The sequence below is a fragment of the Typopeltis vanoorti genome, chromosome 22, assembly GCF_054136105.1.
Source record: "Typopeltis vanoorti isolate ZY-2024b chromosome 22, IOZ_Tvanoo_1.0, whole genome shotgun sequence".
NCBI classification, from domain to species: domain Eukaryota; kingdom Metazoa; phylum Arthropoda; class Arachnida; order Uropygi; family Thelyphonidae; genus Typopeltis; species Typopeltis vanoorti.
Window position 1 is genome coordinate 96264734 of NC_143570.1, and position 27652 is coordinate 96292385.

The 27652-nt window shown below is 37.4% G+C and overlaps 1 protein-coding gene across 1 annotated transcript in view; it reads right to left on the bottom strand.

The window, feature by feature from the left end:
- Window positions 1–218: 218 nt before the first annotated feature.
- Window positions 219–27652, bottom strand: part of LOC150094578 (uncharacterized) — a 114579-nt gene continuing 87145 nt past the window's right edge. The window contains exons 3-4 of the mRNA XM_090412112.1: window positions 19474–19671; window positions 219–1535 (exon numbers count right to left, since the gene is read on the bottom strand). Coding sequence (XP_090268238.1) covers window positions 687–1535; window positions 19474–19671 — 1047 coding nt within the window. The 3' untranslated portion in view covers window positions 219–686. The remainder of the gene's footprint in view (window positions 1536–19473; window positions 19672–27652) is intronic.

The window sequence follows — 27652 nt, forward strand, 5'->3', positions numbered from 1 at the left end:
CAAAAAAGAAAGGCAAGAGAAGAGTTAAATGTAGTTAAATTATTTTGTATGTGCATTACAAAAAAATTTTAAAGTGGCACACAGTCTACAGGTTATGTAAATTTTTCAGTGTAGTAAAAACATTAGAAGAAGCATTGCTCCTGAGTTTAGAAATCTGAAACTGAACAATCTTCCCCATCTTTCATTATTGAAAACCAGCAAGTATACAACAGGGATCATTAGACCTTAATAATAGAGCCCCTTAGATTATAAACATCTTCATTCCTATCATGTATCTCCCTTTACAAATCATGACTTCTATTGCCCTATAATAATGTCTTGTTTTTGAAATAAAAGCCCTAATATATGGTAAACAGCGCATGTCTGATATCAGGACTTCATTGAAAGTTGAATGGCCTTTGATGAAGAAAGACAATTCAACAATGCTGAAAGATGAATAGCATGGCATGCTGATATATCTAACTGTAAGTTCATCACACGTGCGAATATTCTAAAAAATAAATAAAAAGAAAGTTATTTAAAACAATTTCTATTTTGTTGAAATAGCTTAATAAATCCAACTCCGATTAAATTGGAAATCAATGCTTTTCTCGAGTCAAAAATAAAGATTTCTTTTTACAATTCATGGTGCACAGCACTTATAAATGTTCTTAAGTTAATTGAGCAAGATTCTGTTTAAGCTGTGCTTAGTAAGATGTCATATTATTAGTAAGATATAAAAGAGCAGTAGTAGCTTCAGAAGTCTGGAGAAATGTTTGAGGAATTTGTTGGATAACATCTGCTCTTGATGCCACTGTATCTTGAACAGTAAGTGCTGTAGTCATTCCTGTCGTCAGCTGATCTGTGGTAACTGTAGACATCTGAAGTGTTGCCATAGGAAGAATATTAAGATCATGAGAAAGGGTCATAACAGACAACTGATTAGAGTTTTCACCTTTTGGAAATGTAGCACTTGCCAGGACTTCATTAGAATCAGATGGTAATTCCTGTTCTTGATTTGATTTCCCATCATGAACTTTAAGGTGCCGTTTCAAAGCATACTGAGTGTTGAAGCGTTTATTACACACATCACAAAGATGTGCTCTAGGATTTTTATGAATTGTGAGTGCATGCTTCCTTTGTACAGAACGGGTCTTAAAAGCTGCCCCGCAGATTTCACAAAGAAACGATCTAATATCAGAATGTACTGCCTGATGCTCAAACAACTGTGACTGTGACCGGAAACTTTTATCACAAATCCCACATTTAAAACTGGCTTCAGCTTGAATTTTATTTTCTGCATGAGTCTGATGATGCTGTCGAAGTGCATCTCCTCGTTTAAAAGCTTTACCACAAAAGTGACACAAATATGGTCTTTTGTTGTTATGAACGTTGTTTACATGTCGTACATAATGTTCTTTTCTTCTTGTTCTGTAACAACACTGCTCACACTGATGTACAGTACTGGTTCTGTTCTTGGGTCCATGAATTCTTTGATGACGATCAAAGTAATATTGTTTGGTTGTTTTGTACGGACAGTGATCACACTCCCACACCTGAAAAAACAATTCATATTGAAGTATTTTTTAATGCCATAAAAGTTTTAATAAGTTTAGAGAGAAATTCTTAATCAGATACATATACAGAATTATTAAAAAATAAATAATTTTTATAATATAACAAATAAAAATATAGATCTTTTTATCTTATGCTCAATGCTATTCAGTTCAGTAAAAGAAAGACAAAATATAATAATTATGAAAAATTACAAATATGGCTATCCTTATACATTAATTGCAGACTAGTAATAATGATGTAGAACAGAATACTTTTTTTTTTGAAAGCTTAGTGGAATCAACTCCCACATATAAATAAATCTAAACCTATTTTGATCATCACAAAGAAGTCTAACCACTCATGGGAGAGGGAAAAAACAGATTAAATAACTGATTACAATAAACCTGCAAAGTATGTCATCATAAAAGCATACCTATGCTAATTGGAAGAAAAGTCCATTACATCTATAGATGATAAATGACCACTGAACACTAAAACTTACAATAAAAATAACTAACACTTTATTGGTTGTAAAGATTTGATACTACTAGTTTCACCATGTAGACTGGTGGCTTCATCTAGGTTTGAATGAACATACAAATATAAATAAACAACAAGCTTTGATTATGAATCAATGCATTACTAAAAATGCTGAATGCAAAGGGACCATTACAAAAGTACAATAGAAACACATGGAGTATGGATGCTGGCACATGTTCAGTCACTATTCAGCAGGTGCATCCGATAGTTAGAAGAGAAATTAAACTCTGATGTGTTTAGAGATGTGATGAGTGACTTCCAAATATCACAGAAAATTATCTCTTGATTTCTGTTTAGGGTACCTTGTGAGTGGATTACTACTGTAGCCTCTTTTATGTTGAGGGAGCTGTAGTCTTCTTCTGTGTATGTCATTGAGCTCTTATCCCATTCAATGTTGTAGTGAGTGTTGGCTAAATGGAATGCCAACCCTGAACTGTCCACTCTGTTGTTGTTAACATCTCCAATGTGTTCCTTTTGTTTTATTTCTAAACTTCTCGAAGTTTGTCTTATGTAATTAAAGTCACAAAAACATGGGATGTTTGTTGCAAGAGTTGTGGTCCTTGGATGAGCGCAACATATTTCGTACTGTCATAACTGGAAGACAGTGAGTTGTGATCCTTGGATGAGTGTAATATATTTCGTACTGTCATAACTGGATGACAGCACGAAATATGTTACGCTCATTCCAAGGCCACAACTCTTTCAACAAACATCCCAACGTCTACAACATTCCATGTTCTTAATTACATAGGACAAACTTCAAGAAGTTTAGAAATAAGACAAAAGGAACACAGTGGAGATGTCAATAACAATAGAGAGGACAGTTCAGGGTTGGCATTCCATTACTTCAACATTGAATGGGATAAGAGTTCCATGCCATACATAGAAGAAGACTACAGCTCCTGCAACATAAAAGAGGCTACATTGGTAATCCACTCACAAGGTATACCGTAAACAGAAACCAAGGGATGATCCTGCGTGACATTTGGAAGTCACTCATCAGAGTTTAATTTTTCTGCTAACTATCAGATGCACCTGCTGAACAATGATTGACCATGTGCTAGCATCCATGCTCCATGTATTTCTATTGTACTTGTAATGGTTCCCATGCATTTGGCTTTAGTGATGTATTAGTTCATAATCCAAGCTTGTTGTTTATTTATATTTGTATGTTCATCCAAACCCAGATGAAGCCACCAGTCTACGTGGTGAAACTAGTAGGAAACTATATTCTTTTTCAGGTTTAAAGGTGGCTTTAAGGTTGTATATCAGACCAAATAAATAGAATACTACAGAAATCTTAAAGCCACCTTTAAACCTCCTGCAAAATTAAAGAACTTACTCAACTCATCCAAGGATCCACTCCCTCCACTGGCCCACCCTGGAGTATACCGTATTCATTGCACCTGTAATTTGCCCTGTATAGGGGAAATAGGACGTACAATTCCTATAAGAAAAAAGGAACATAAACGACACATTAAATAACTATGGTCACGCTGGTCTTTCTGGTCATGCATTGAACATTTTACATAGAATTGACTGGAAAAGTACGTATTGTTTATATCACACCAAAACATGGTATGAACGCAAATATAAGGAGGCCTGTGAGATTCTTATCAACCACCGTAATCTTAACAATAATAATGGGCTAAAAAATTCCAAGAATATGGAAGGCACATATTCTACCCACTTAACCTTTCTCCCTAAGAGTTAATTATAAACAGGACCATATGTAATCTAGGATCTTAAATCTAATATAACAATTGTCATGTTAAATTAGGACATCATTTTTACTGTAACAAAACTATCTATATGAAAGAATGTTTCTCTGATATTGTCTTAAATAGAATATAGCTTTGATGTAGTTATTTTATTTCATTTATTATTGTAATTTTATTTTATTCAGCATACTGTGAGAAATGTAATTGAGTTTGTCTCTGTGTATATATATATATATATGTGTGTGTGTGATGCTCCAGATGATGTGACCTTAATATGAAGGTCGAAATGTCAGGAAATTAAAATAATTATTTATAACACTGTTGTAGAGTCCATAATTTATGTAGAATGAATGCTGATCACTGTGTAACACTAGAGGAAAGGAATCTGATACACCTCTGATTCTTTCGCTTCCAATTCTCCTAATACTTGCCTCTCTTCTATACATTGCATGGTATCATTTACACCGGTATGATATATGCTGATAAAATGGTTCTTCGATAATTCCACTATATCCTTTGCAGCTATTATTCTGTTGCCATGACTGTCCACCAGTGTTATTATTCTGCACAAATATTCTTTCTCTTGCTTGCCATATAGCAGAAAAATTTCCTTGAGTTAACCTTCCTGACCAGCCAATCTCCTCTCATACTGCACTTTCTACTCTTCATGGATCCGATCACCACTAACTTCTTGTACCTCCTCCAACATTTTCTTTTCCAGCACAGCTTGCTTGATTTCACTGTTAATCCATTTCACTCCTACTCTATTTACTCACTTAATCCTTGGTATGCAGTTATAGACTGCTTTTGTCAGATACTGCCTTGTGAGTTTCCATGCATTGTCAACATCTTTTTCACTGAGCTCATCTACCCAACATACCGAACCTTCGAATATTGGAAAGCAGAGTGTGTAAGAATGTATTAAAATGAATCAAAGTCGAGCAGCATTCAGGAGAATGGTAGACTCAAATATACAAACATTCAAGAAAAAAAAAATGAAAGTTTGAAAACAACCAAACCTTAGAGATTCGGTGGCAGATCCTCAAGAAAACACTGACTGATTCAGCTCGAGAGGCATGTGGTGAGGTTGTCTGCAAGAATTGAAAAATCAGAACTCCGTGATAGACTCAGTGAGTTTCATGTAACCTTGATCATCTCTGATTCCTTTAATAGTACTCTTTCCTCAACTTTTCCAAATAGCTTACAAATATTTTGCCACCTTCGTGATATTTATTTTCTATGTTCTTCCCAAAGGCTTACCATGACTTTCCTTTCCATATCAAAAGGTACTAACAAGTCAGCTTGGAAAATACAGAGAAAAATGTAAGAAAGCAAAGCACTGTGTAAAACTTACTAAACAAAAGTCATGGGAAGCCTTTGAGAAGAACATAGAAAATAAATATCAGGAAGGTGGCAAAATATTTGTAAGCTATTGAAAAAGCTAACAAATGGAGCAAAGAGCTATAAAAGGAATCAGAGATTATTATTATTATTACGTAACACCTCCAGGGAGTCCAAAGACTCATTGAGGGAGGGCACCTACTCTACAACTGTCTGTCTCCGCCAACCACAATTACCTTGATCATCTACACCAATGCCATCTAATGTTGACCATCACCACTAGTATTTTCACAGACAATCACAAACATCCATGGCAGGATTCGAACCAGCAGCCTTTTGGCTGGAGAGCAGATATGCTAACCACTCAGCCAACCAGGTTACATGAAGGTTACATGAGATGATCAAGGTTATACGAAAACTAAAGATATTATATATGTCTGAAATAACTAGTTTTTGAAAGATTGCTAAATGAAACAAGCAGTGACAGAATGGTGGTAGAAACATTCAGCAGGGATGAAATCAGGAACACATAGTATTATTATTATGTGACACCTCCACGGAGTCCAAGGACTCATTGTGGAAAGTTTTCACTCTACTATTTTGCTACTGTTTTTGAAAGATTGCTAAATGAAACAAGCAGTGACAGAATGGTAGTAGAAACACTCAGCAGGAACACAGTATTATTATGTGACACCTCCAGGGAGTCCAAGGACTCATTGTGGAAAGGGCACTCTACTATTTTGCTACATACATCTCAACATCTCCACTACTACATAATTCTCTTATTACAACACTACCATTAACCACCCAATATCACCAACAACAGTATTTTTTGTCTGTAAGTTCATGTGTTCTGAAGACCGATTTGTCTGTATGCAAGATGAAAAACCCAAGTTTCTGAGAGAAAAAAACCCTGCTATCCCCGTATGAGATCGGCTAACTCACCTTCAATTGAAAAAAGCCCAGGATTCCCCTCGTCACAACAAGAATCAAACCTAGGTCGTTTCCAATCAAAGGGTGCAATGTTCTGCTGTTCTTCCAATTGCAATATAGTGGCTTTCCTATCAGTACTTTAAGTAGAAATATCCATTAAGAACCTGAAATGTGGGAAAGATAGCTGGAGTAGATATATGATATTTAACCAGAAATGATGAAATGCTTTTATATGGAGGTATATAAGTTTTACAATGGCTATACTGCATAATTCAGAAGACCTGGTCAAATGGCCCAATTCCTGAGGATTGGAGTTGAGCTCTCTTAGTAATCATCTATAAAAAGAGAAATAAAACAATGTGATTATAGAATGTCCCTACTATCAGGAATAAGATAAATCTTATCTTATTCCTGATAAGATTTATGTAAGTATTGGATATTCCATGGAGTCCCTGTACTCACTGAGGAAGGCCATAAATAAACATCATACCAAGCACTATCCAAAATTTGGGCAGTATCCATCATACTTTGCTTTGAACTCATTCACAGTCATAACACCTACAACACTCTGCCAACCTATTCCATTCATTTTGTGGAGAGGCATGTTGCAGCTACACTCTTGCTCAGTTTCCAAGGATGGCCTCTAGTTCTCCCACCACTAGACCTCTTCAGAAAATTTTACTTTCTGTATTAATCTTGTAAAAACCCCTTCAGTAATTTGTATGACTCAATCATATCACTCCTTTTCTGCTTGTCAATCAATTTCTGCAACCCACAAATTTTCAACCTATCCTCATAAGGTTCATTCCAATACATGTGCTACCATCTTGGTCACTCATCTCTGGATCTTCTACAGTCAAGATGGGGTCTTAATAACACTCTATAAAGCGGTATAATGACCTGCTTGTCTCTGCTCGTCAGGGTATTCTTCAGGAACCAAGTAATCTGAAGAACTACTGTAGCCACTTTTGCTACATGCTCTCTAAACTACCTATCTGCTAACAACCCCAAATCCCCAGGGTTCTGTACTCTAGGAAATCTTCATCGATTTCCTAGAGTACAGTTCCATCAATGTGGTACACAACTGGTAATCTTTCCACCATACAGATATAACCTTACACTTTGCCACATTAAACTGCCATCCATTCTCCTTTGCCCAGACTGCCACTCATTCCAAATCATCCTGCAAAATTTTAACATAATCTTTACTAATTATTGCTGTACCCAATTTTGCATCATCAGCAAACAACTGAATAGTTCCTCTCAGATCCTTTCCTATATCCTTCATGTACAAATTAAATAGCATGGCTCCAGAACAGAGCCCACCCTGTGGTACATCACCAGTGGCCTTCTACTGGATTTCTCCTGAATTATTATTATTATTATTTGACACCTCTAGGGAGTCCAAAGACTCATCGAGGGAGGGCACCTGCTTTTCAACTCTGTCTACCGCCGACCACCACCACTAATATTTTCACATACAATCACAAACATCCAAGCCCACGGCGGGATTCAAACCCGCAGCCCTTTGGCTGGAGAGCAGATATGCTCACCACTCGGCCAGCCAGGGTGCCAAGTATAAACTACTCTCTGATATTTCTCTCTCAAGCAACCTCTGATCCACTTCATCAACTTTATATCCATCCCCATGTGCTGCAATTTATTGATTAGAATTCCATGTGGTATCCAATCAAAGTCTTTTGCAAAGTCCAGCAGTATCACTGTAAACCTTTATCCAAATCAGCTGTCACTGTATCATAAAACGTGCAAATTACTGAGTCCCAACCCACCCTTCACAAAACCATTTTATCCTCGCATGTATTCCGTTTTTGTCTATTCATTCCTGTATTTAGCTCTTAACCAACTTCTTCAGAACCTTGACTATGACTCCTGACATGATTGGTCAGTAATTTGCTACATCAATCTTAGAGCCTCCTTTATGAAATGGAACTATTTTTCCCTCTTTCCACTCCATCGGGACTAACCAAGAGCTGAGACGTAGATTAAACAATGTGGTTAATGATCCAAGCAGTTTAGTAACCAGTTTAGTAAGTAAGGCAAAAGCAGAGTATGAAAGAAAGTTAGCAGTACAGGCCAAAGATAATCCCAAAGAGTTCTTTTGGTAATGTTGCTAATAAAAGGAAGAATGTTTGTGGCAGAATGATTTTAATGAATTCTGATGGCAGGGAAGTAACTGAATCAGACGAAATAGTAGAATTACTAAGTGAACACTGCAAGAGTATAACATCCAGGTGGAGATATTGCAGTAACAACACAGGCAAAGGCTTATATGGAAACTAAGGTAAATGAACTGGAGGTGAGTAGCAGACTCTTGACGTGAATACAGCTATGGAATTAGATGGTTGGTACCAGCTTGAGTTATACAAGAAGGTGCTAGAGAATTAGGTGTGCTGCTAATTCTAGTTAATTCATCAAGGGTCTCCAGTTCATTTACCTCAGTTTCCATATAAGCCTTTGCATCTCTTGTTACTGCAATATCTCCACCTGGATGATATACTCTTGCAAAATGTTCACTTAGTAATTCTACTATTTCATCTGATTCAGTTACTTCCCTACCATCAGAATTCATTAAAATCATTCTGCCACAAACATTCTTCCTTTTACTTGCAACATAACAAAAGAACTCTTTGGGATTATCTTTGGCATGTATTGCTAACAAGTTTGTCATACTTCTTTACCATTCCTTACCAGGAATTATCTTGTAATTTCAATTCAGTTACTTCCCTACCATCAGAATTCATTAAAATCATTCTGCCACAAGCAATCTTCCTTTTACTTGCAACATACCAAAAGAACTCTTTGGGATTATCTTTGGCCTGTATTGCTAACTTCCTTTCATACTCTGCCTTTGCCTTTCTTACTAAACTGGTTACCCTTCTGGCACATGCTTTGTACTGCTCATGTGCCTACCAGTCACCTTTCTCCTTGTAATCTCTCTATACAAATATTTCTTTTTTTTGTAGCTCTAGCTTAATTTTAGTATTCATCTATTTAACTCCCACATGATTTATTCCTCTGACTCTAGATATGCACTCTACTATTACTTCCTTCAAAAACTCCTTTACCACTTTCCATGCACTATCAACATTTAGCCCTTGTAGTTTCACATACAATGGCAATGATCCAAGCAATCTCCTAAGTTTGTCATACTTTACCATTACTTACCAGATAATTATTTTGTAATTCCAAATAAATTCACTCTTAAATGAATATACTACACATTTAGCCACCTCCCAGGTCAAAACTCATGCAATTACTAGATCTAACACTCTCAAACCCATAGTACCTTCCATCACATGCTGTCTCAGGTAAATGTGCTTTAGCAAGTGCATAAATTCCATTTCCTTTCTTCCATGTGTTCTTTCCTTCTTTGAATCTATGTTCCCATGGGTGAAGTTCCCAATAATAATCACCTGCCCTCCACTCATTGGGCTTAATGGCTGATGCATACTATCCCCATTATTCTTTACATCTTCTAGTCTACAAAAGCAAACAACTATATATTTTGTTCTGTTGACGACTATCTTACCCCAGACAGCCTCAAATGTGCTATTTTCACTGCTTTGCAGTTGGATTCTTCTCTTTGGCTACAGTTCATCAGCTATCATCAATAATACTCCTTCCCTCCCATTCTTTTCTCTCTATCCTCCTCACAAACCTATACCATTCACATTCTATCCCAGTCCTGAAGTATCTTCAGGACTGGGGCACTAATGCCAATAACCTTATGACTTCTACATTGCTTAAACCTTGGTATCACCTCTGGGTCTGGCTCCCACTGAAGAGACCTCAATAAAGGTCGAAACCGGTCTGGGTAGTGACCATTCCCATAATGTATAGCATTATACATGTCTGCAAGGAGATGTGCTTTGCATTATGGGATACTAAGGCAAGTGATGTGCAGTCAGTCCATCTTTGCCACGAGTTTCCCCAGTCCTGAATATACTTCAGATACACTTGGATAAAGGATTAAACTAAATATATATATATAATTTACTAACTCCTTATCCTTTTACTCACCACCTACTTTTGCAACTTCTAGGGATGGCCTCTTGTCCTCATTCCTTTCCGTTGTTCTACCACATGAAAAATCTTCTCAGTATTAATACAATAATCCTTCAACAGCCTAAATGTCTTGATCATATACCCTTTACCTTCTTACCATCAAACTCTGCAGTCTGAATGCCTTCATAATCAAAGTTGTACAGTCCTGACAATTTTTGTATTCCATCTCTATACCCTCTCCAAGGTTACTTCATCCCCTTCAAATCCAGGTGACCAGATTTGAGCACAGAAATCCAGATGTAGTCTGATCAAAGCTTTATGCAATGAGGCCAGCAAACTTTTAACTTTCATTGTCAACGTTCTCCTCAACATCACCACAATTCTCTGAGATGTCTTCACAACCTTTGTAATATATCATGATGAATGTTTTTTTTGACCACTATATATTATAAGATGATATAAACTGGGTTAAATAGGTCAGAGACTTTGATACAGAATGTTAGCCTACTAGTTTCGCCACCTAACTGGTGGCTTCGTCTGTGCAAGTCTATACAAAACAGCTTAAAGAACAAAAACAAGCTTAAATTACAACTAATGCATAACCAAAGGATGAAAAATATCAAATTCATATGAACTGTTACACAAATGCATGAAGCATGTATGCTAGCAAGCAACATTGCAACCAATTATAGGACGCACCTGCTTCGGTTATGCATTAGTTGTAATTTAAGCTTGATTTTGTTCTTTAAGCTGTTTTGTATAGAGTTATCTTGCCCAGACAAAACCACCAGTAGACAAAACCACCTAGTATTTCGCCACCAGTTAGGTGGCGAAACTACTAGGCTAACATTCTGTATCAAAATTTAAGACCTATTAAACCCAGTTTATATCATATTATATTTGCAATATATCATTAGAACTTTAAATCTCTATCCACAATCACCCAAAGATCCGTTGCTTTCTCCACTCCTGCCTGTATAACTCCACCAAGTGAGTATGAGGCATCTCTTTTGTGGATCCCAAATATTAAAACCTTACATTTAGTTGCATTAAACTGATATCCCCATGCCTTTGCCTACCCTTCCAGCTTATTCAAATCTTCTGAAGAGCTAAAACATCAGTACTATTACTAATAACTCTCCTAATCTTCACATCCAGCATCCCTTCTGTGGATCCCAAATATTAAACCTTACATTTAGTTGCATTAAATCCCCATGCCTTTGCCTACCCTTCCAGCTTATTCAAATCCTATGAAGAGCCAAAACATCAGTATTAATAACCCATTTAATCTTCACATCATCTGCAAACAAGATTGAACAGCAATGATCCCAGGACTGAACCCTGTGGAACTCCACTTGTAACCTTTCTCCTCCCTGATACTTTTCCCCCACCACTCATATACAATTCCCTGTTATCAATCAGAAAACCTGTTACCAATCCAAACCATCTTTTTAAAAACTAACTTGCCAAGTGGCACCCTGTCAAATGCCTTGGAAAAATCCAAAAGAATGACAATGTATGCCTTACCTTCATTCACTGCTCTTGTTATTCTATTGTAAAAGGTAACCAGATTCTTAACACAAGAGCATCCTTTAACAAATCCATGCTTGTCTGCATAAATAATATTACTCTCCTCTGCCCAATTCTGTACATGAGTTCTTACCAATTTCTCCAAAATCTTAACAACTACAGAAGAAATACAAACAGGCCTATTTGTTTGATATCTCCATTCTACCATGTATTATGCAATAGTACTATCTTACCCTCCTTCTACTCTAGGAATCTGCCCCATTGCAAGACTGTCAAGTTAATGGCACAGTCAGTTCAACAGCACATTCCCTTAAAACACATAGTGAAATTCTTTCTAGTCCCCCTGCCTCATTGACATTAATGTATTCAGAATACATCCTCTTCAATCACTTCTAACACTTAACTACTCATTATCCTTCTAGAAATAAAAACTGTAGTATCAGGGTGGAACACTCTAAGGAAGTGATCATTAAATAGCTCAACTATATCACCTGCTTGGGTCACCCAATTCCCATCTCCATCCTGCAAGATAATCCGTCCACTTTCATTTTACCTCCTGCTCGCCACATAGTTAAAAAACTCCTTGGGATTCTCCTCTCATATTCTAAATTTTCTCTCCATACAATACCAGTCACTTTCCTATCCTTATATTCCTCATGCAACTGCTCTCTACCTCTCTCTTTAAATGCTTACCATAATATTTTTCTTTCAAATTCCTCTTTTATTCCTTTTGTCATCCATTTGACTCCAAATTGCTTTATTTTTTCTGCTCAAGCTATACAATCAGTCATTGCTGTTGACAATTTTTTCTTAAGTATCTCCCATGCAGTAACGACCCATCTTCCTTTAATTTCTATTATCCACTGCTATTCGTTATCTATGAGGGTGGTTTGAAAAGTCTCAGCCTAACAATGAAAAAACTAACGTATAATTACAAATTATTTTTTACTTTTCAATATAGTATCCCTTAACGCTAATACATTTATTCCAGCAATGCTCCAGCACCATTTCTCATCCCTGCAGTGGTTCTCAGTAAGATCTGCAAAATACCTCTCTACAGCTGCAATCACTTCTTGATTCGAAGAAAAACGCTGACCAACGAGGAAGAGTTTTAGTTTTGGGAACAGATATAATTCAGAGGGAGCCAAATCTGGGGAATAGGGTGAATGTTCCAACAATTCACAGTGCAGATCCCTTAATTTTCCCATTGCCAAAAAGTTTTCTAAGCAAGTGCATTGTCCTGATGAAAGATGATTTTTTTCTTCTGCAAACCGGGTCTTTTCTCAAGAATTTTTTCATCTAGTCTGGATAAAAGATCGGAATAATATTCCCCGGTTATTGTTTTAGCCTTTTCAAGATAGTAATATATTTAATAAACAAAATGCCTTTAGCATCCCAAAACACCAATGCCATGACCTTTCCTGCTGATGGAACCAAATTTGTCTTCTTTGGCGCTGAACAACTGGCTTCTGTCCACTGTTTTGACTGCTGTTTGGATTCTGGTGTGTAATTGTAAATCCAGGTCTCATCTATAGTAATAAATCGATGCACAAAATCAGTTTTATTCTTGATAAAATGCTCCAAGCACTGTTCAGAGATTTTCATGCGAGTGCGTTTTTGATCTGCAAGGGCATCACCCATTTTGCGCAAAGCTTTTTCAAATGCAATTCTTCATGCAAAATTTATCCTACACATTCTTTTGAAATGCCTATAATCTCAGCAATTTCACGGACTATGACTTGGCAGTCATCCAATACCATATCGTGCACTTGATCAATGATTTCTGGTGTTGTTACACTTTTTGGACATCCTTCATGTGGATCATCTTCAAAGCTAGTATTGGCCACATTTAAACTCGGCAGCCCATTTCTTAATTGTTGAAAATGAAGGAGAAGAGTGCCCGTAAACTTTTATAAACTTTGAATAAATTTCTTTTGCCGTTAAATTTTCTTTTACCAAAGAATTTCATAACCGCATGATACTCAATTTTATCCATTTCAAGGGATACAGAAAACACTTTTGCTTCAGACAGCCGTATAAAACGAACTAATTGATAGAATGACTTGCAATTTCACATGGAAGCTTATGACAGATGTACTTAGAAAAAAAAATCTCTTGCCGATAGTGTTGCCATTTATGGTCGAAGCCGAGAACTTTTCAGACCACCCTCTTATATAGACAGAGAGAGAGATTGGATGTTGAAAGTAGTAGTGAATATGTGTATGGAGATGGAGTATATTGTGATGTGGGTGGGGAAGTTGGGACTGAGCAGATATATGTGGTAAGTGGAGATAAAGGTGACTGGGCAAGAGCATGTGTGGTGGCGATCACAACCAGACAATTGGCATTTCCCCAATTGTCCTAAAAGCTTGTGCATCAGAACTGTCTCCTATCCTATGTCACCTAAATATACACTCTCTTACTCCACTGGAATCTATCCCACAACATGGAAATTAACACATTCCCATGAAGGGCAACAAGTCACTGCCGTCCAACTTCTACCGCCCTATCTTGCTTACCTGAATCCTGTCTAAAGTCTTCTTCTTTCACTCTGCCTTATCCCATGTTAAACGGGGTCGGCGCACGAATCTTTAACCTTTCTCTTCCAAGTTCTCCGGTCCAGGGCATCCTTCGGACTCCATCCTTTCTCCCTAAGATCCTCTGTCATCTTATCCCTCCACCTGAGCTTGGGCCTACCTCTTTTCCTCCTTCCCTCCAACTCCATATACTCCACTCGTTTACCAACATACTCCTCACCCTTCATCTCAACATGTCCAAACCACCTCAGCCTACTTTCTTGTATCTTCTTACCAATTGGTCCCACCTTAACCGTCCCTCTGATGTAGTCATTCCTTATCCTGTCCTTCTTTGTCACACCACTCATCCATCTCAACATCTGCATCTCCGCTACCTCCATCTTCCTCTCCTGTGCCTTGGTTATAGGCCACGTCTCTGCACCATGGAGCATCGCCGGCCTCACCACCATCTTATAGCGCTTTCCTTTCCTCTTACAACTCACTCTCTTGTCGCACAGGACCCGCTCATCTTCCTCCAATTCATCCAACCGCATGTTATTCGGTGCTGTATTTCCTCATCCAGGTCACCATTCCTCTCGACAACCGACCCAAGATACTTGAATTTCTTCCCTGAAATTAGCCTTTCACCCTGGAGTCGTATGACGATATCCTCGTCACTCCCCGTTGACATATATTCAGTCTTTACCCGGTTAATTCTCATGCCACTCTCCTCCAATGCCTTTCTCCACTCTTCCAGGGTATTTTCAAGCTTCTCTCGGGATGATTCGCATAGAACAATGTCATCGGCAAACAGCATGCTCCATGGTGCCTCCTTCTTGACATCCTCCACTAGTACATCCATGACCAGGTCAAAGAGGTAGGGGCTCAGAGCTGACCCTTGGTGTAGCCCTATGACAATAGGGAACCCTTCTGTCATGCTGACACTAGACCTGACCTGAGTTTCTCTTCCCTCATACATCTCCTTCACCAACCTCACGTACTTCTCCGACACCCCCTTCTTCCTCATACACCTCCATACCTCCTGCCTGGCCACTCTGTCGTATGCCTTTTCCAGATCTATAAACACCATGTGCAGATCCACTTGCATCTCTCTATATTTCTCCATCAATCGCCTTAGCGCAAATATTGCATCCATTGTCCCTCTTCCTGGCATAAATCCAAACTGCTCCTCACCAATTTTCGTTTCCTGCTGTAACCTTGTTTCAATTACTCTTTCCCATATTTTTAATGTGTGTGACATCAGCTTGATTCCTCTATAGTTGCCACAGTCTTGAACATCTCCTCTTCCTTTGTAGATTGGGACAAAAATACTTTTCCTCCATTCCTCTGGTATCTTTTCCTGTTGGGCTATTTTACACATCAGATCCTATAACATATCCACGCCCTCACTGCCCAAACTTTTCCATACTTCCCCAGGTATCTGGTCTGCTCCCACAGCCTTTCCATTCTTCATTTTTCTCAGTACCCAAACCACTTCCTCTCTACTTATGTCTTGCACCAGTCTCTCATTTACCTCTCCATCCTCGCACCTCTCTCTTGGATTCTCCTCATTTAGTAGTTTTCGGAAATATTCTTTCCATCTTCCTCTGATTTTGTCCTCGTCTTGTAATACTACTCCTGAGGCATCCTTTATCTGCTTGACTGATGTTATGTCTTTCGAGGCCTTATCTCTGGCTTTCGCTATTCTCAGCAACTGAGACCATAATGCAAAGCACATATCCTTATGGACATGTATAATGCTGCGCATTATGGGAAGGGCCGCTACCCAGACCAGCTTTGTCGTTTATTGTGATGTCTCATCAGTGAGAGCCAGACCCATATATGATACCAAGGTTGAAGTAATGCATTAGTCATATTTTCATATACGAGTAGCCAAAAGGTGTCATACACCTTATTACTAAAATACTCTGGATTAGAGATAGATGTTGGAAGTTTTCCACTTGGTTATACTATAAATTAAAGATAGCAAGAAATTATATACTTGGTTTAATCCTTTATCTAAGTGTAAGCAAACAAAGTTTGTGATCGAAGTAACTTCAGGACTGGACAACTTGTATATAGAAGCTAGTGAGTTTACATCACTTGCCTTGGTATCCGATAAGCTTAACACTTGGTTAAAGGATTAAACCAAGTACAGGTATCCCTTGCTTAATGAGGTTTTGCTTAACGCAGGAGTTGATTAACGCAGCCAAATTAATTGCAGCAATCCCTTGATATACACAGCAAGAGTTTTGATTAACACACCTTTAACCCTGAAGAGCTTGCAGCTCATCTGACAGATACATGCAAAATGTTTAATATAAATATTCTTACAAAATTCAGTGTATAGCTTGGAGGTCATGAGTAGCTGTGCATTCATATGTTATGAATGATATTCCACACTGTTTGTTGCTGTCAGTTTGGTTTAACACATGTTATGTAAAGGTTTGTGATATTTGACAGTAAATTGCATCTGAGAGATACCGCGACCTCCAATGTCAGTATAGTATGGGTTAGTTTTTTTTTTTTTCAATTCTTTGTTCAATAATTTCTAGATTGTAACTGAAAATAAATAAACCATCATGTATTACTGAAATAGAGAGTCAAAGGCTTATTTATCATACATGTCCTCTAGGAGATGTGCTTTACGTTATGGAAAATACTAAGGAAAGTGATCTGGGGCTTACTCCACCTTTACTACGAGTTGACCACAGGGTTGCTTATCCTTGCATCCGCAGAAACTTTTAGTTTCTATATACAGTATTCAGCACAAAAATCTTGTAGTTTCTATATTCGGCTATGAAATAATGTTGGATTCAACATTATTTCATAGTTAGATCCACTTAATTTGTACCATCATGTATTATATTTGCAGTATTTTTTCTTCATGTTTTATTGCGTGTTTGCCAGGGTCTGGAGAGTCAATTTGCTTGTTAATCGTAGAATTTATGCAGATAAGAAAAAAAACTAAAACTGCTCAAACGACTCTTGATAACTTCTTTTGATAAAAAAAATGGCAGTAAATAACGTAGGTAAAAGTATTTATTAAACATTATCAATTTTGTCCATTTCAAGGGATACAGAAAACACTTTTGCTTCAGAGACAGCCGGTACTCTTTCCTAAAAGAGTACCATATAAAACGAATTATTAACACAGTAATTGATCATGGACGAATTGTAATTTTTACCATTGATTATTGGATTCGATTAATGCGATTTTGATATAGCAGTAACATTGAGGAATTAATTAATTGCGTTAATCGAGGGATACCTGTATATAATTTCTTGGTATCTTTAATTTATTGTATAACCTAGTGGAAAACTTGTAACATTTATCTCTAATCCAGAGTATTTTAGTAATAAGGTTTCACACCTTTTGGCTACTCATATAAGGAAATATGACTTCTGCATTACTTCAACCCATTACTCATATCACATTTGGGTCTGGCTCTCACTGATGAGACATCACAATAAAGGTCAAAGCAGGTCTGGGCAGTGGCCCTTCCCATAATGCATAGCATTATACATGTCCATAAGGATATGTGCTTTGCATTATGGATACCAAGGCAAGTTATGTAAAGTTATTGTTCTATATATGTGCCCGGTCCTGAAGTCACTTCAGGTGTAAACTTTGCTTACACTTGGATAAAGGATTAAACCAAGTATATAATTTCTTGGTATTTTTAATTTATAGTATAACCAAGTGGAGAAACTTTCAACTTGAATTAGCAGTTTCACAGTGCAGCTTTGGAAACATTTCCAAGAAAACTTTTTCATATTTTATATTGCAGAAACACACAGGTGGTTCTTTCTATTATCACTGAGGTATTTATTTATTTTTACTTTATGTAGCATCTACCTATGAAAGGTTTGTAAACCCATAGTATTTTTACTTAATTTTATGCAGTTGAAAACCATGCTCTCCAGACTAAACATGGAACTTTCTCAAGCTACTTCAGACCTCTTATAAGCAGGATGGTAGTCTCACACCAGGTGATGAAATTCATCTCCTGTCTAAAGACAATCACAGTGACTACAGCAGGTTAATCATGCACACAGCATGATTAACCTGCTGTAGCCACTCATCCAACCAGAACAGCAATCTTATAAAACACTATACCAAGCAAAAATGAAGGAGAAATCCTTCTAAAATTTCCCAGAAAACGTGCAACAAGATGGATTTCCATTGAACCTGCTGTTGGGAGAATCAATAACACAATGGTTTGAATTAAAGAGTCATTTTGATATTACAAGGAAAGCTGAATATATTTCCAATTTTTATATGAAATGTACAAAAATGAAAAGAACCTAGCCTTTCTCCTCTTTTTGCATCCAGGTATTGAAGTTCAGAAGGATAAAATTTTTGAATCAAGTACTGCCAATAAAGTTAGGTTTCTAGATGATCTCACTCTTCTTATACAATCAATTGCTGGTATACTGATACTTCCAAATACTAAATTCAATCCTCTTACTTCTAATTTTGACGAATTTCTAGACCTAAAACCTTATTTGAAATACAGATTTCAAAGGGGGAAAAAAAAAAAAACTAAAAAATCAAAAAGGATTGACAGAATTACAAAGGATGAGGAAAGCTCTCTTTAAGACAAAGATGTCAAAATGTTCTTTTGGCTATATTAAAAAAAAAAAAAAAATGAAGCAAGGGATACCAAAAAATTGCTTATTCTCAAAAATTTTAGCAGTTGAAAAAGGTCTTCATTCACTTAAAGAATCAACTCAATTGTTACCTTGGTGGAATATATGAGAGCATCCATAAAAATCATATCAGATTCTAAATATCAGTATAAAAAAATTCCTTCAGTTGACTGGAAATGTAACACTAATATTGAAGCTTTGGGAGTGAGGCTCTGCAGTATAAAGATACATCAGGATGCAATCCATTCAAATTCTTTGAATGGATTGCATCCAATTTTGATTTAATTTTGTGACACACAAATGCTGAAGTCAAATGAATATCGGTAGCATGAATAAATAACATAAAATCTAAACTAAGAAATAGCATGGAAGCAGAAATGTTAACTGCTTTATTATCCATAAAATTTGGCCTGATATGTATGACAACCGCTGTAGTACTGCCAAAAAAAACTTTAAAAATAGAACACCTGCATCTTATGCAAAGAGGATGATGAAAGTTAAAACTTAACTATATCTACTCAGCCTTATCAACACACTGCAAACACTAAATAACAAGGTAAATTTAGTTAAAAATCGTTTTTTTTTTAAATAATTTGTATTAAAAATCATCCTACAAATGTTTTCATATAATCTGTACAGCTCTGAGTTCATTTAAACTTGAATGGTAAAAGATATACCTTAGATGATTTTTTATCCAAACGTGATCTATGATGCTTTTGTTTAACATGCCTCATTAGAAATTTCATATCATCAGTTTTGTAAGAACATTGTGCACACTGATGGACAGTAGAGCTATGAGACATTTCATGGCGTCTCAAATGACTGAGTCTCACAGATGTAAAGGAACACTGATTGCATTTGTGTAATGTTGAAACCTATTAAAAAAAAAGGTCCAGGAAATACATTTTTTAGCTTTCAATATATATATATATATATATATATATATATAATTTAACATTTTATTATTAATAAGATTTTTAACAAAGATTATATTAATAAGATTTTTGAGTAGGTCAAATTTACATGTTTGTAAACAAAATCCACTTAAGTTATAAAGATCATAAATTTTATCATTTCATGTTGTTGTTGTTATTATTATTATTGTATGGACACTTCCAGTTCTCAAAGTGCACCTCCTTGAATCCATTAACAGATAAAGCACTCGCAACTCATTCACAACTCTCCAAAGAAAAAAATCTAGTCCTCACACTCCTACCAACTATACCTTTATTCAACTTCCAGGGATGACCCCTTGTTCTGGCCCCTCTAGTCAAGGGTTGAAACATTTCCCCTGCATCAATCCGATAAAACCCTTTAAGCAACTTAAATGTTTCTATCATATACTCTCTTTTTCTTCTATTAAACAACTTCTGTAATCCACACACACACACACCTTCAATATATCATCATAGGCAACATTCCACAAACTACTCACCATCTTGTTCACTCGCCTTGGAATTTTCTCCACTGCTTCCTCATCCCCAAGAAACCTAGGAGACCTGACCCGAGCACAGTAATCTAGGTGTGGATGTATCAAGGCATTATAAAGATGGGTAACAACTTCCTCATCTCTACTTGTTAATGTGTTCTTCAATAGAAAAGTAATCTTATGGGCAACTTTAGCAATATGTCCTGTAAAATTTAACTCTGTCTACCACCACCCCTAAATCTCTAGCTTCATCTATTTCCTGGAGTACAGTTCCAACAATATGATACACCACTTGTAATCTATTTATCCCAAAATGAATAACTTTACATTTCTCCACATTAAACTGACTCCCATTATCTTTTGCCGATACTGATAGTCTATTTAAATCCTTCTGCAAGCTCTCCCCATCACCTTAATTAAATATTACTCCCTAATTTGGCATCATCAGCAAACAACTGAATATTTCCTATATAATTTGTTTAATGTTGTTTATTATATAAATAATTAAACAATAATATAAATAATATTGTTTAATGTACAAATTAAACAGTAGAGGTCCCAGCACTGAACCTTATGGCACACCGCCAGTCACGTGTTTTTTCCTTGATTCTGCCACTCCATATTTTTGATATCTGTCCAGCAGCAACCCTCTTATCCACATAGCCAGTGTCATATCTATCTCCATTTGTTCTAATTTGTGACATTAGAACAAATTAGAATTCCATGCAGTATTCTGTCAAATGCTTTTGCAAAATCCAGCAGAATCATCATATAGCTATTTCCTTTATCCAACTAGGCTGTTACTCTATTATAAAAAGTTAGTAAATTACTAAGGCATGACCAACCCTCCACAAAGCCATGTTTCCCTCTCATACAGTATCATATTTTTATCCACCCATTCTTGAATTCTCTTTTTGACAATTTTTCCAATACTTTTTAGCACCATGCCTGAGATACTGATTGGTCTATAATTTGCTACTGCAATCTTAATTCCCTTATGCAAGGGAATTATTTTGCTCTCTTTCCACTCCCTTGGAACTCTACCAGAGCTGAGACTAAAATTAAACAGCCTAGTCAGAGGCATCGCCAGTTCCCTCATATATTCTCACAGAATCCGAGCTGATATCCCAACTAATTCTACAGTTGTATTTACATTGAGTGCAATTTCCTGTAATTCATTCATTCTAATGTTATTTCAAAAAAATTGCTTCTCAAAGTGCACCACATTACGCTGGCAGCCATTTACCTTTGCCCACTGCTAGTCTGTTTAAGTCTTCCTACAGGATCTCTGCATCACTTTCATTTACCATTGCTCTTCCCAGTTTAGCTTCATCAGCAAACAACTGAATATTTCCTGTCAAAGCATTTCCTATATCACTGATATACATTTTTTGATATACAAATTGTACAGTGGACTAAGTACTAAGCCCTGTGGTACATCACTGGTCACTTTCCTTCTCCTTGACTCAACCTCCATAAACCACTCTTTGATAGCTATCTGTCAGACACCCTCTAATCCAAATCACCAAATTCATATGCATTCCCATGCAATAGAGTTCTATGTGAAATCTTTTCAAATGCTTTTATGCTTTTGCAAAGTCTAGCAATATCATTGAGTAGCCATTTCTCTTATCCAACTCCATTGTTACTTGATTATACAAAAGAAGTAAGCAAATTACTAAGGCAAATCTTACCATTCACAAAACCATGTTGTCTCTTACAGCGTACCCATCAAGTCATCCTGAATTCTGTCTTTCACCAATTTCTCCAATACTTTAACCACCACTCCTGAGTTGCTAATTTGCCTATAATTTTCTACTTCTATATTAGAGCCTACTTTATGCAATGGATAGTTTGTTATGATTTTTCCTTTTCTTTTCACTCCATTCCCCAGTACTGAGACTTAAATTAAACAATCTTGGGCAGAGAAGTTGATAATTTCTTTGTCCATTCTCATTATCCACAGGCCAACATGCCAAATCAGATGGCTGTGTTCATACTGAGGTTCTGCAATATTTTACGCACTTCCATTTCTTCAGCCTCTATTGTATTATCGGTCAATGTCACAACCTAGATGCTACACCTCTGCAAAATGCTCACTCAGTAATTCAACTATTTGGTTTGTTTCTGTAACCTCCTCACCATCAGCACTTTTAAAAATCATCCTTCCACAGTCATTTCTCCATTTACTTGCCATATAATGAATGAACTCTTTAGGGTTTCTTTTGGCCTCATCAGCTAGCTTGCTCTCATAATTTGGCCTTCCTTACCATACCAGTCATCCTTCTTGCCTGCTCCATAAGGTGCAGGCAAAACTGCTCATTGACATGCTGATCGCCTTTTTTTTTTTTATAATCCCTCCTCTATCTTTTCTTTGTGTGCAACTCCTGCTTAATAAAGCTATTCATCCATCTAACTCCTACTTGATTTATCTTTCTGAATCTACATATACATTCAGATACTGCTTTCTTCAAACACCCCTTGACCACCTCTCATTCACCACCAACATCCCCCCCCCTCCAAATTCTTATGTCATGTCTCTACTGACAGCTGACTCCTCTGCTTGTCATAATCACCTGTATATCTGACAGTCTCTCAGGTAAAGACTACATGATCACTTTCTTCAAGGCAGAGGCAGTATAGTTTGTTAGTGTTAAGCTTGCTGATGCAATGACCAAATCCAGCACTCTTAAACCTTGTATTCCCTACAATACGTGTTGCCTCAGGTAATTATCTCCAGTTTATGTCCCCATAGTAGATAATTACTTTATCTGTACTATAATAATTAATTGACCTGTAGTCATCATGCTAATTTGCGAGTGCATCTACATTCTCCCATATACCTCCTGGATTATAGCAGCAGCTAGTTACATATTTAGTCCTGCTGGCCTCTATCTCACACCACACAGCCTCATAACATTAGTGGGCTAAGAATATATATGAACTGTTCTGTGAATCCCTGTCTCCTGATGTACATGTACTCTTTTTGGCATTTTGGTTCTTTTGCTATTATTAGCAAAACTCCTCCCCTGTCCTGTTCCTTCTGAAGACACTATATTATCATTACGTGACACCTCCAGGGAGTCCAAAGACTCATGGAGGGAGGACACCTACTTTACATCTATCTCTCTCTCTCTGTCTCCACCACTCAATCCACCAACGCCATCTACCACCCACCACCACCACTAGTATTTCCACAAACAATCACAAACGTCGATGCCTACAGTGGGATTCGAACCTGCAGCCTTTTGGCTGGAGAGCAGATATACTTACTGCTCAGCCAACCAGGCTCACTATCCTTTGCATTCAATCCCGATGACCATATCATTCACGGTCAACCACGTCTCACTAATGCCTATAACTTTTGGCAAAGTTGTGCTGATCAATGCCAAAGACTCTTTAACCTTATTCTGAATACTTCTGGCATTAGTACACATAAACTGCCATACAGCCCACAACCTCATTACATCTTGTGTTACTTAGCCCACTAATGTTATGAACCGGGGATACCACGTTTTGCATCATGTGATCGCTTTCCCACTTACTAACCTCCAGGTTGCCTGGCCATACTCACTTGTATCCCCTTGAACATTCTAGTTTCCCTGACTTTGTACTTCCGATCACCGAATAACTTTCTCAAGATTCCTGACACCAAATACAAATCCATTTAGATGCAAGCCACCTTATACAAATCCTTTCTTCCATCAATCTCACTCCACAAACTCCACTCATTCCTCCTATACAATCGACGTACTGACTCATTCACAACTTTTACTTAATCACTCTTCTTTTTTACATGCACTAGCAACTCTCTCATTAATCCTGATACTAATAAACTTCCTAGTCCAGATGGTATTCCTCCAGTTGTGCTCCAGAATTGACAACCATCCTATATCACCTATCATATTCTACTGGCATCTACCCAACAGTATGGAAGCAAGTTTACATCCAGCCTTTACCCAAAAAGGGAGACAAAAAGTCAGACATCTAACTACTGATCCATTGCTCTCGTCTCAGTACTTTTAAGGGTGATGGAGAAGGATAACAACAACCAGCTTCTTCATTACCTGGAGATTCATCAAAGCATCAAAAAATTCCTCCACTTCTACCTTAGTAGAACCTTCTGTGGGACCATAGGCACAAATAAGTCTCATTATCCAATTCTCCATTCTGATATTTGCCCACATCACTCTACTTGAGACTGACTGCCATTCAAAAATATTAGCCTCATATTTTGTGTTGAATACTATGGCTACTCCTTCTTTTCCTTGACTGTCATTGCCTGAATATAATATTTTGTATTTATTGCTCAGAAAGATCTCACCAGTTTTGGTCTTTTTTGTTTCAGTCACCCCTATTATGTCGATCTGGTACTTATCTAATTCCTCAGCTAGCTCCATTTCTTTGCCATTCAGGCTTCTTACGTTGATAGTACCAATCTTTAACTCTGGTGATGTTGAGTTGGGGTTTGTTTTCAGATTTGTTCCAGTAGCTGACTTTTCACTGTTCGCCCTGGTTCCCTGGCAAAAACAACGGGGGCCTTGTTTAACTGGGCGACGCCCCAGCCGGCATGAAATTCTGTCATGTTGTACCATCATTTTTTTATTTTGATTTAACCAACAATACACGTGGAAAGGCTTATACGTTGGTTATGCATTTTCACTATATTATATTATTTCAGGAAATTACAACGTACTAGGATATACATTAAAATAAATTTTAATATATTTCTATATTTCGGCAACGTCATGCTGCCATTTTCAAGAACTCAGGTACAAGATATGTGCACACAGGCACAGCAAAACAATAAATGAGCAAGAAGTATGAAGCTATTCTTTCTCCTAAAGTCCTGATGGTGCCCTCTAGCAGGCAATGTTGGTATTCTTGGGCGCTTGGGCTGAAGGTCTTCTGATGTAGGTCTCCCAAATTTGAGGAAGTCTCATGCAGCCAAATTTGTTGAGGTTTGGCTCGTTTCTTAAGGCTGAAGCTGATTCTATGAAAAGCCTTTCATATCTGTATTTGCTACGGTGTATTATCCTGGCTTTTTTCCACCGTATTCTATGGCAGGTATCCAGAGCATGGTCAGCAAGACCAGAGTGGCTGTATTGGTGAAACCGGATGTAGTCCTTGTGTTCTGAAATTCTGATATTTGCTGTCCTGTCTGTTTAGCCGAAGTAGGACAGCTTACAACTGCAAGGGACCTGGTACACACCAGGTAGGTCTAGGGGGGGGGGGGAGGTTGGTCTTTTGTTGAGCGGATAAGGGATGCCAATTTTTTGTAAGGTTTGTAACAAGAAGTTATGTTTCTTTAAGATTTTTGTGATTTTTTCTGAGGTGCCTCGGATATAGGGTATGGTGATGGATTTAGAGTAATCCTTGTTGTGAGGGGGAAGGGGGGGTTGTGGTTTACTGGTTTTGGATGTGGTTTAATATTTTTTGGATGTTTTTTTTTGGCAGGGGGGGGGGGGGGTAGCCATTGGCTGAGAACGTGTTGTGGATGTGGTTTAGTTCTGTGGTTAGGGCATTGTCATTCGAGTAGATAAGTTTAGCCCTGTTGTGTCTTAATGAATGTTGTGTAGTGTCTTAATGTCATTAAGACACTACACAACAGGGCTAAACTTATCTGCTCGAATGACAATGCCCTAACCACAGAACTAAACCACATCCACAACACGTTCTCAGCCAATGGCTACCCCCCCCCCCCCAAAAAAAAATCCAAAAAATATTAAAACCAGTAAACCACAACCCCCCCCCCCTTCCCCCTCATAACAAGGATTACTCTAAATCCATCACCATACCCTATATCCGAGGCACCTCAGAAAAAATCACAAAAATCTTAAAGAAACATAACTTAACTTCTTGTTACAAACCTTACAAAAAATTGGCATCCCTTATCCGCTCAACAAAAGACCAACCTTCCCCCCTAGACCTACCTGGTGTGTACCAGGTCCCTTGCAGCTGTAAGCTGTCCTACTTCGGCTAAACAGACAGGACAGCAAATATCAGAATTTCAGAACACAAGGACTACATCTGGTTTCACCAATACAGCCACTCTGGTCTTGCTGACCATGCTCTGGATACCTGCCATAGAATACGGTGGAAAAAAGCCAGGATAATACACCGTAAATAATAATATTAAAGGCTTTTCATAGAATCAGCTTCAGCCTTAAGAAACGAGCCAAACCTCAACAAATTTGGCTGCATGAGACTTCCTCAAATTTGGGAGACCTACATCAGAAGACCTTCAGCCCAATCGCCCAAGAATACCAACATTGCCCACCAGAGGGCACCATCAGGACTTTAGGAGAAAGAATAGCTTTATACTTCTTGCTCATTTATTGTTTTGCTGTGCCTGTGTGCACATATCTTGTACCTAAGTTCTTGAAAATGGCAGCGTGACGTTGCCGAAATATAGAAATATATTAAAATTTATTTTAATGTATATCCTAGTATGTTGTAATTTCCTGAAATAATATAGTGAAAAAAAAAACAATAAGAATACATTTGGTCGGCTAAATCCCAAATTGCCAGCCCATCCTCGTTCGTTCAGTATCAAAGTAGATACCCAACAGGGTGCACCACGAGAAGGTGAGGATTGGACATTAGGTCAGAAGCCCTGGTCGGTTCTCCGCATTCCTTGAAAGGCTATGTGGCGGTCTCCTCTCAGTTATACAGCTTTGACCCTTAAGCACCCCTTAAGCTGCACTACATGATTCAGAAAATATGGTCAGAAGGCTGAGCTCAAAATAACCGCAGTAGAGCTCTCATAGAACCCATCTATAAAAAGGGAAATGAAATTAATATAAGAATTATAGATGAACTGTGATAGAACAGGCCAGATTATTCAGACAAAATGGGAGAGGAGGGGGGGGTCAGGATCACTTTACATTGAATAATTGAAAAATCATGGGAATATAACAAGGATCTGTGTTTAAGTTTTATAGATTTAGAAAAAACAAAAGCTCTTCAAATTATGGTTATACGATGGTAGTCTAAAAACGTTCTTGGTGTCGACTATAGCTGGCAACACTATCAGCAAGAGATTTTTTTTTTTTCTAAGTTGGCACATCTGTCATAAGCATCCATGTGAAAAAAGCAAAAGTGTTGTCTGTATCCCTTGAAATAGGTAAAATTGAGTATTGTGCGGTTATAAATTTCTTTTGTAAAAGAAGGTTTAATGCCAAAACAAATTTGTTCAAAGTTCATAAAAGTTTTGGGCACTCTTCTCCTTTGTTTTAGACAATTAAGAAATGGGCTGCCTAATTTAAATGTGGCCATAACAGCCTTGAAGATGATCCATGTGAAGGATGTCCAAAAAAGTGTAACAACACCAGAAATCATTAATCAAGTGCACAATATGGTTGGATGACCAGTGAGTCAAAGTAGGTGAAATTGCTGAGACTATAGGCATTTCAAAAGAACATGTA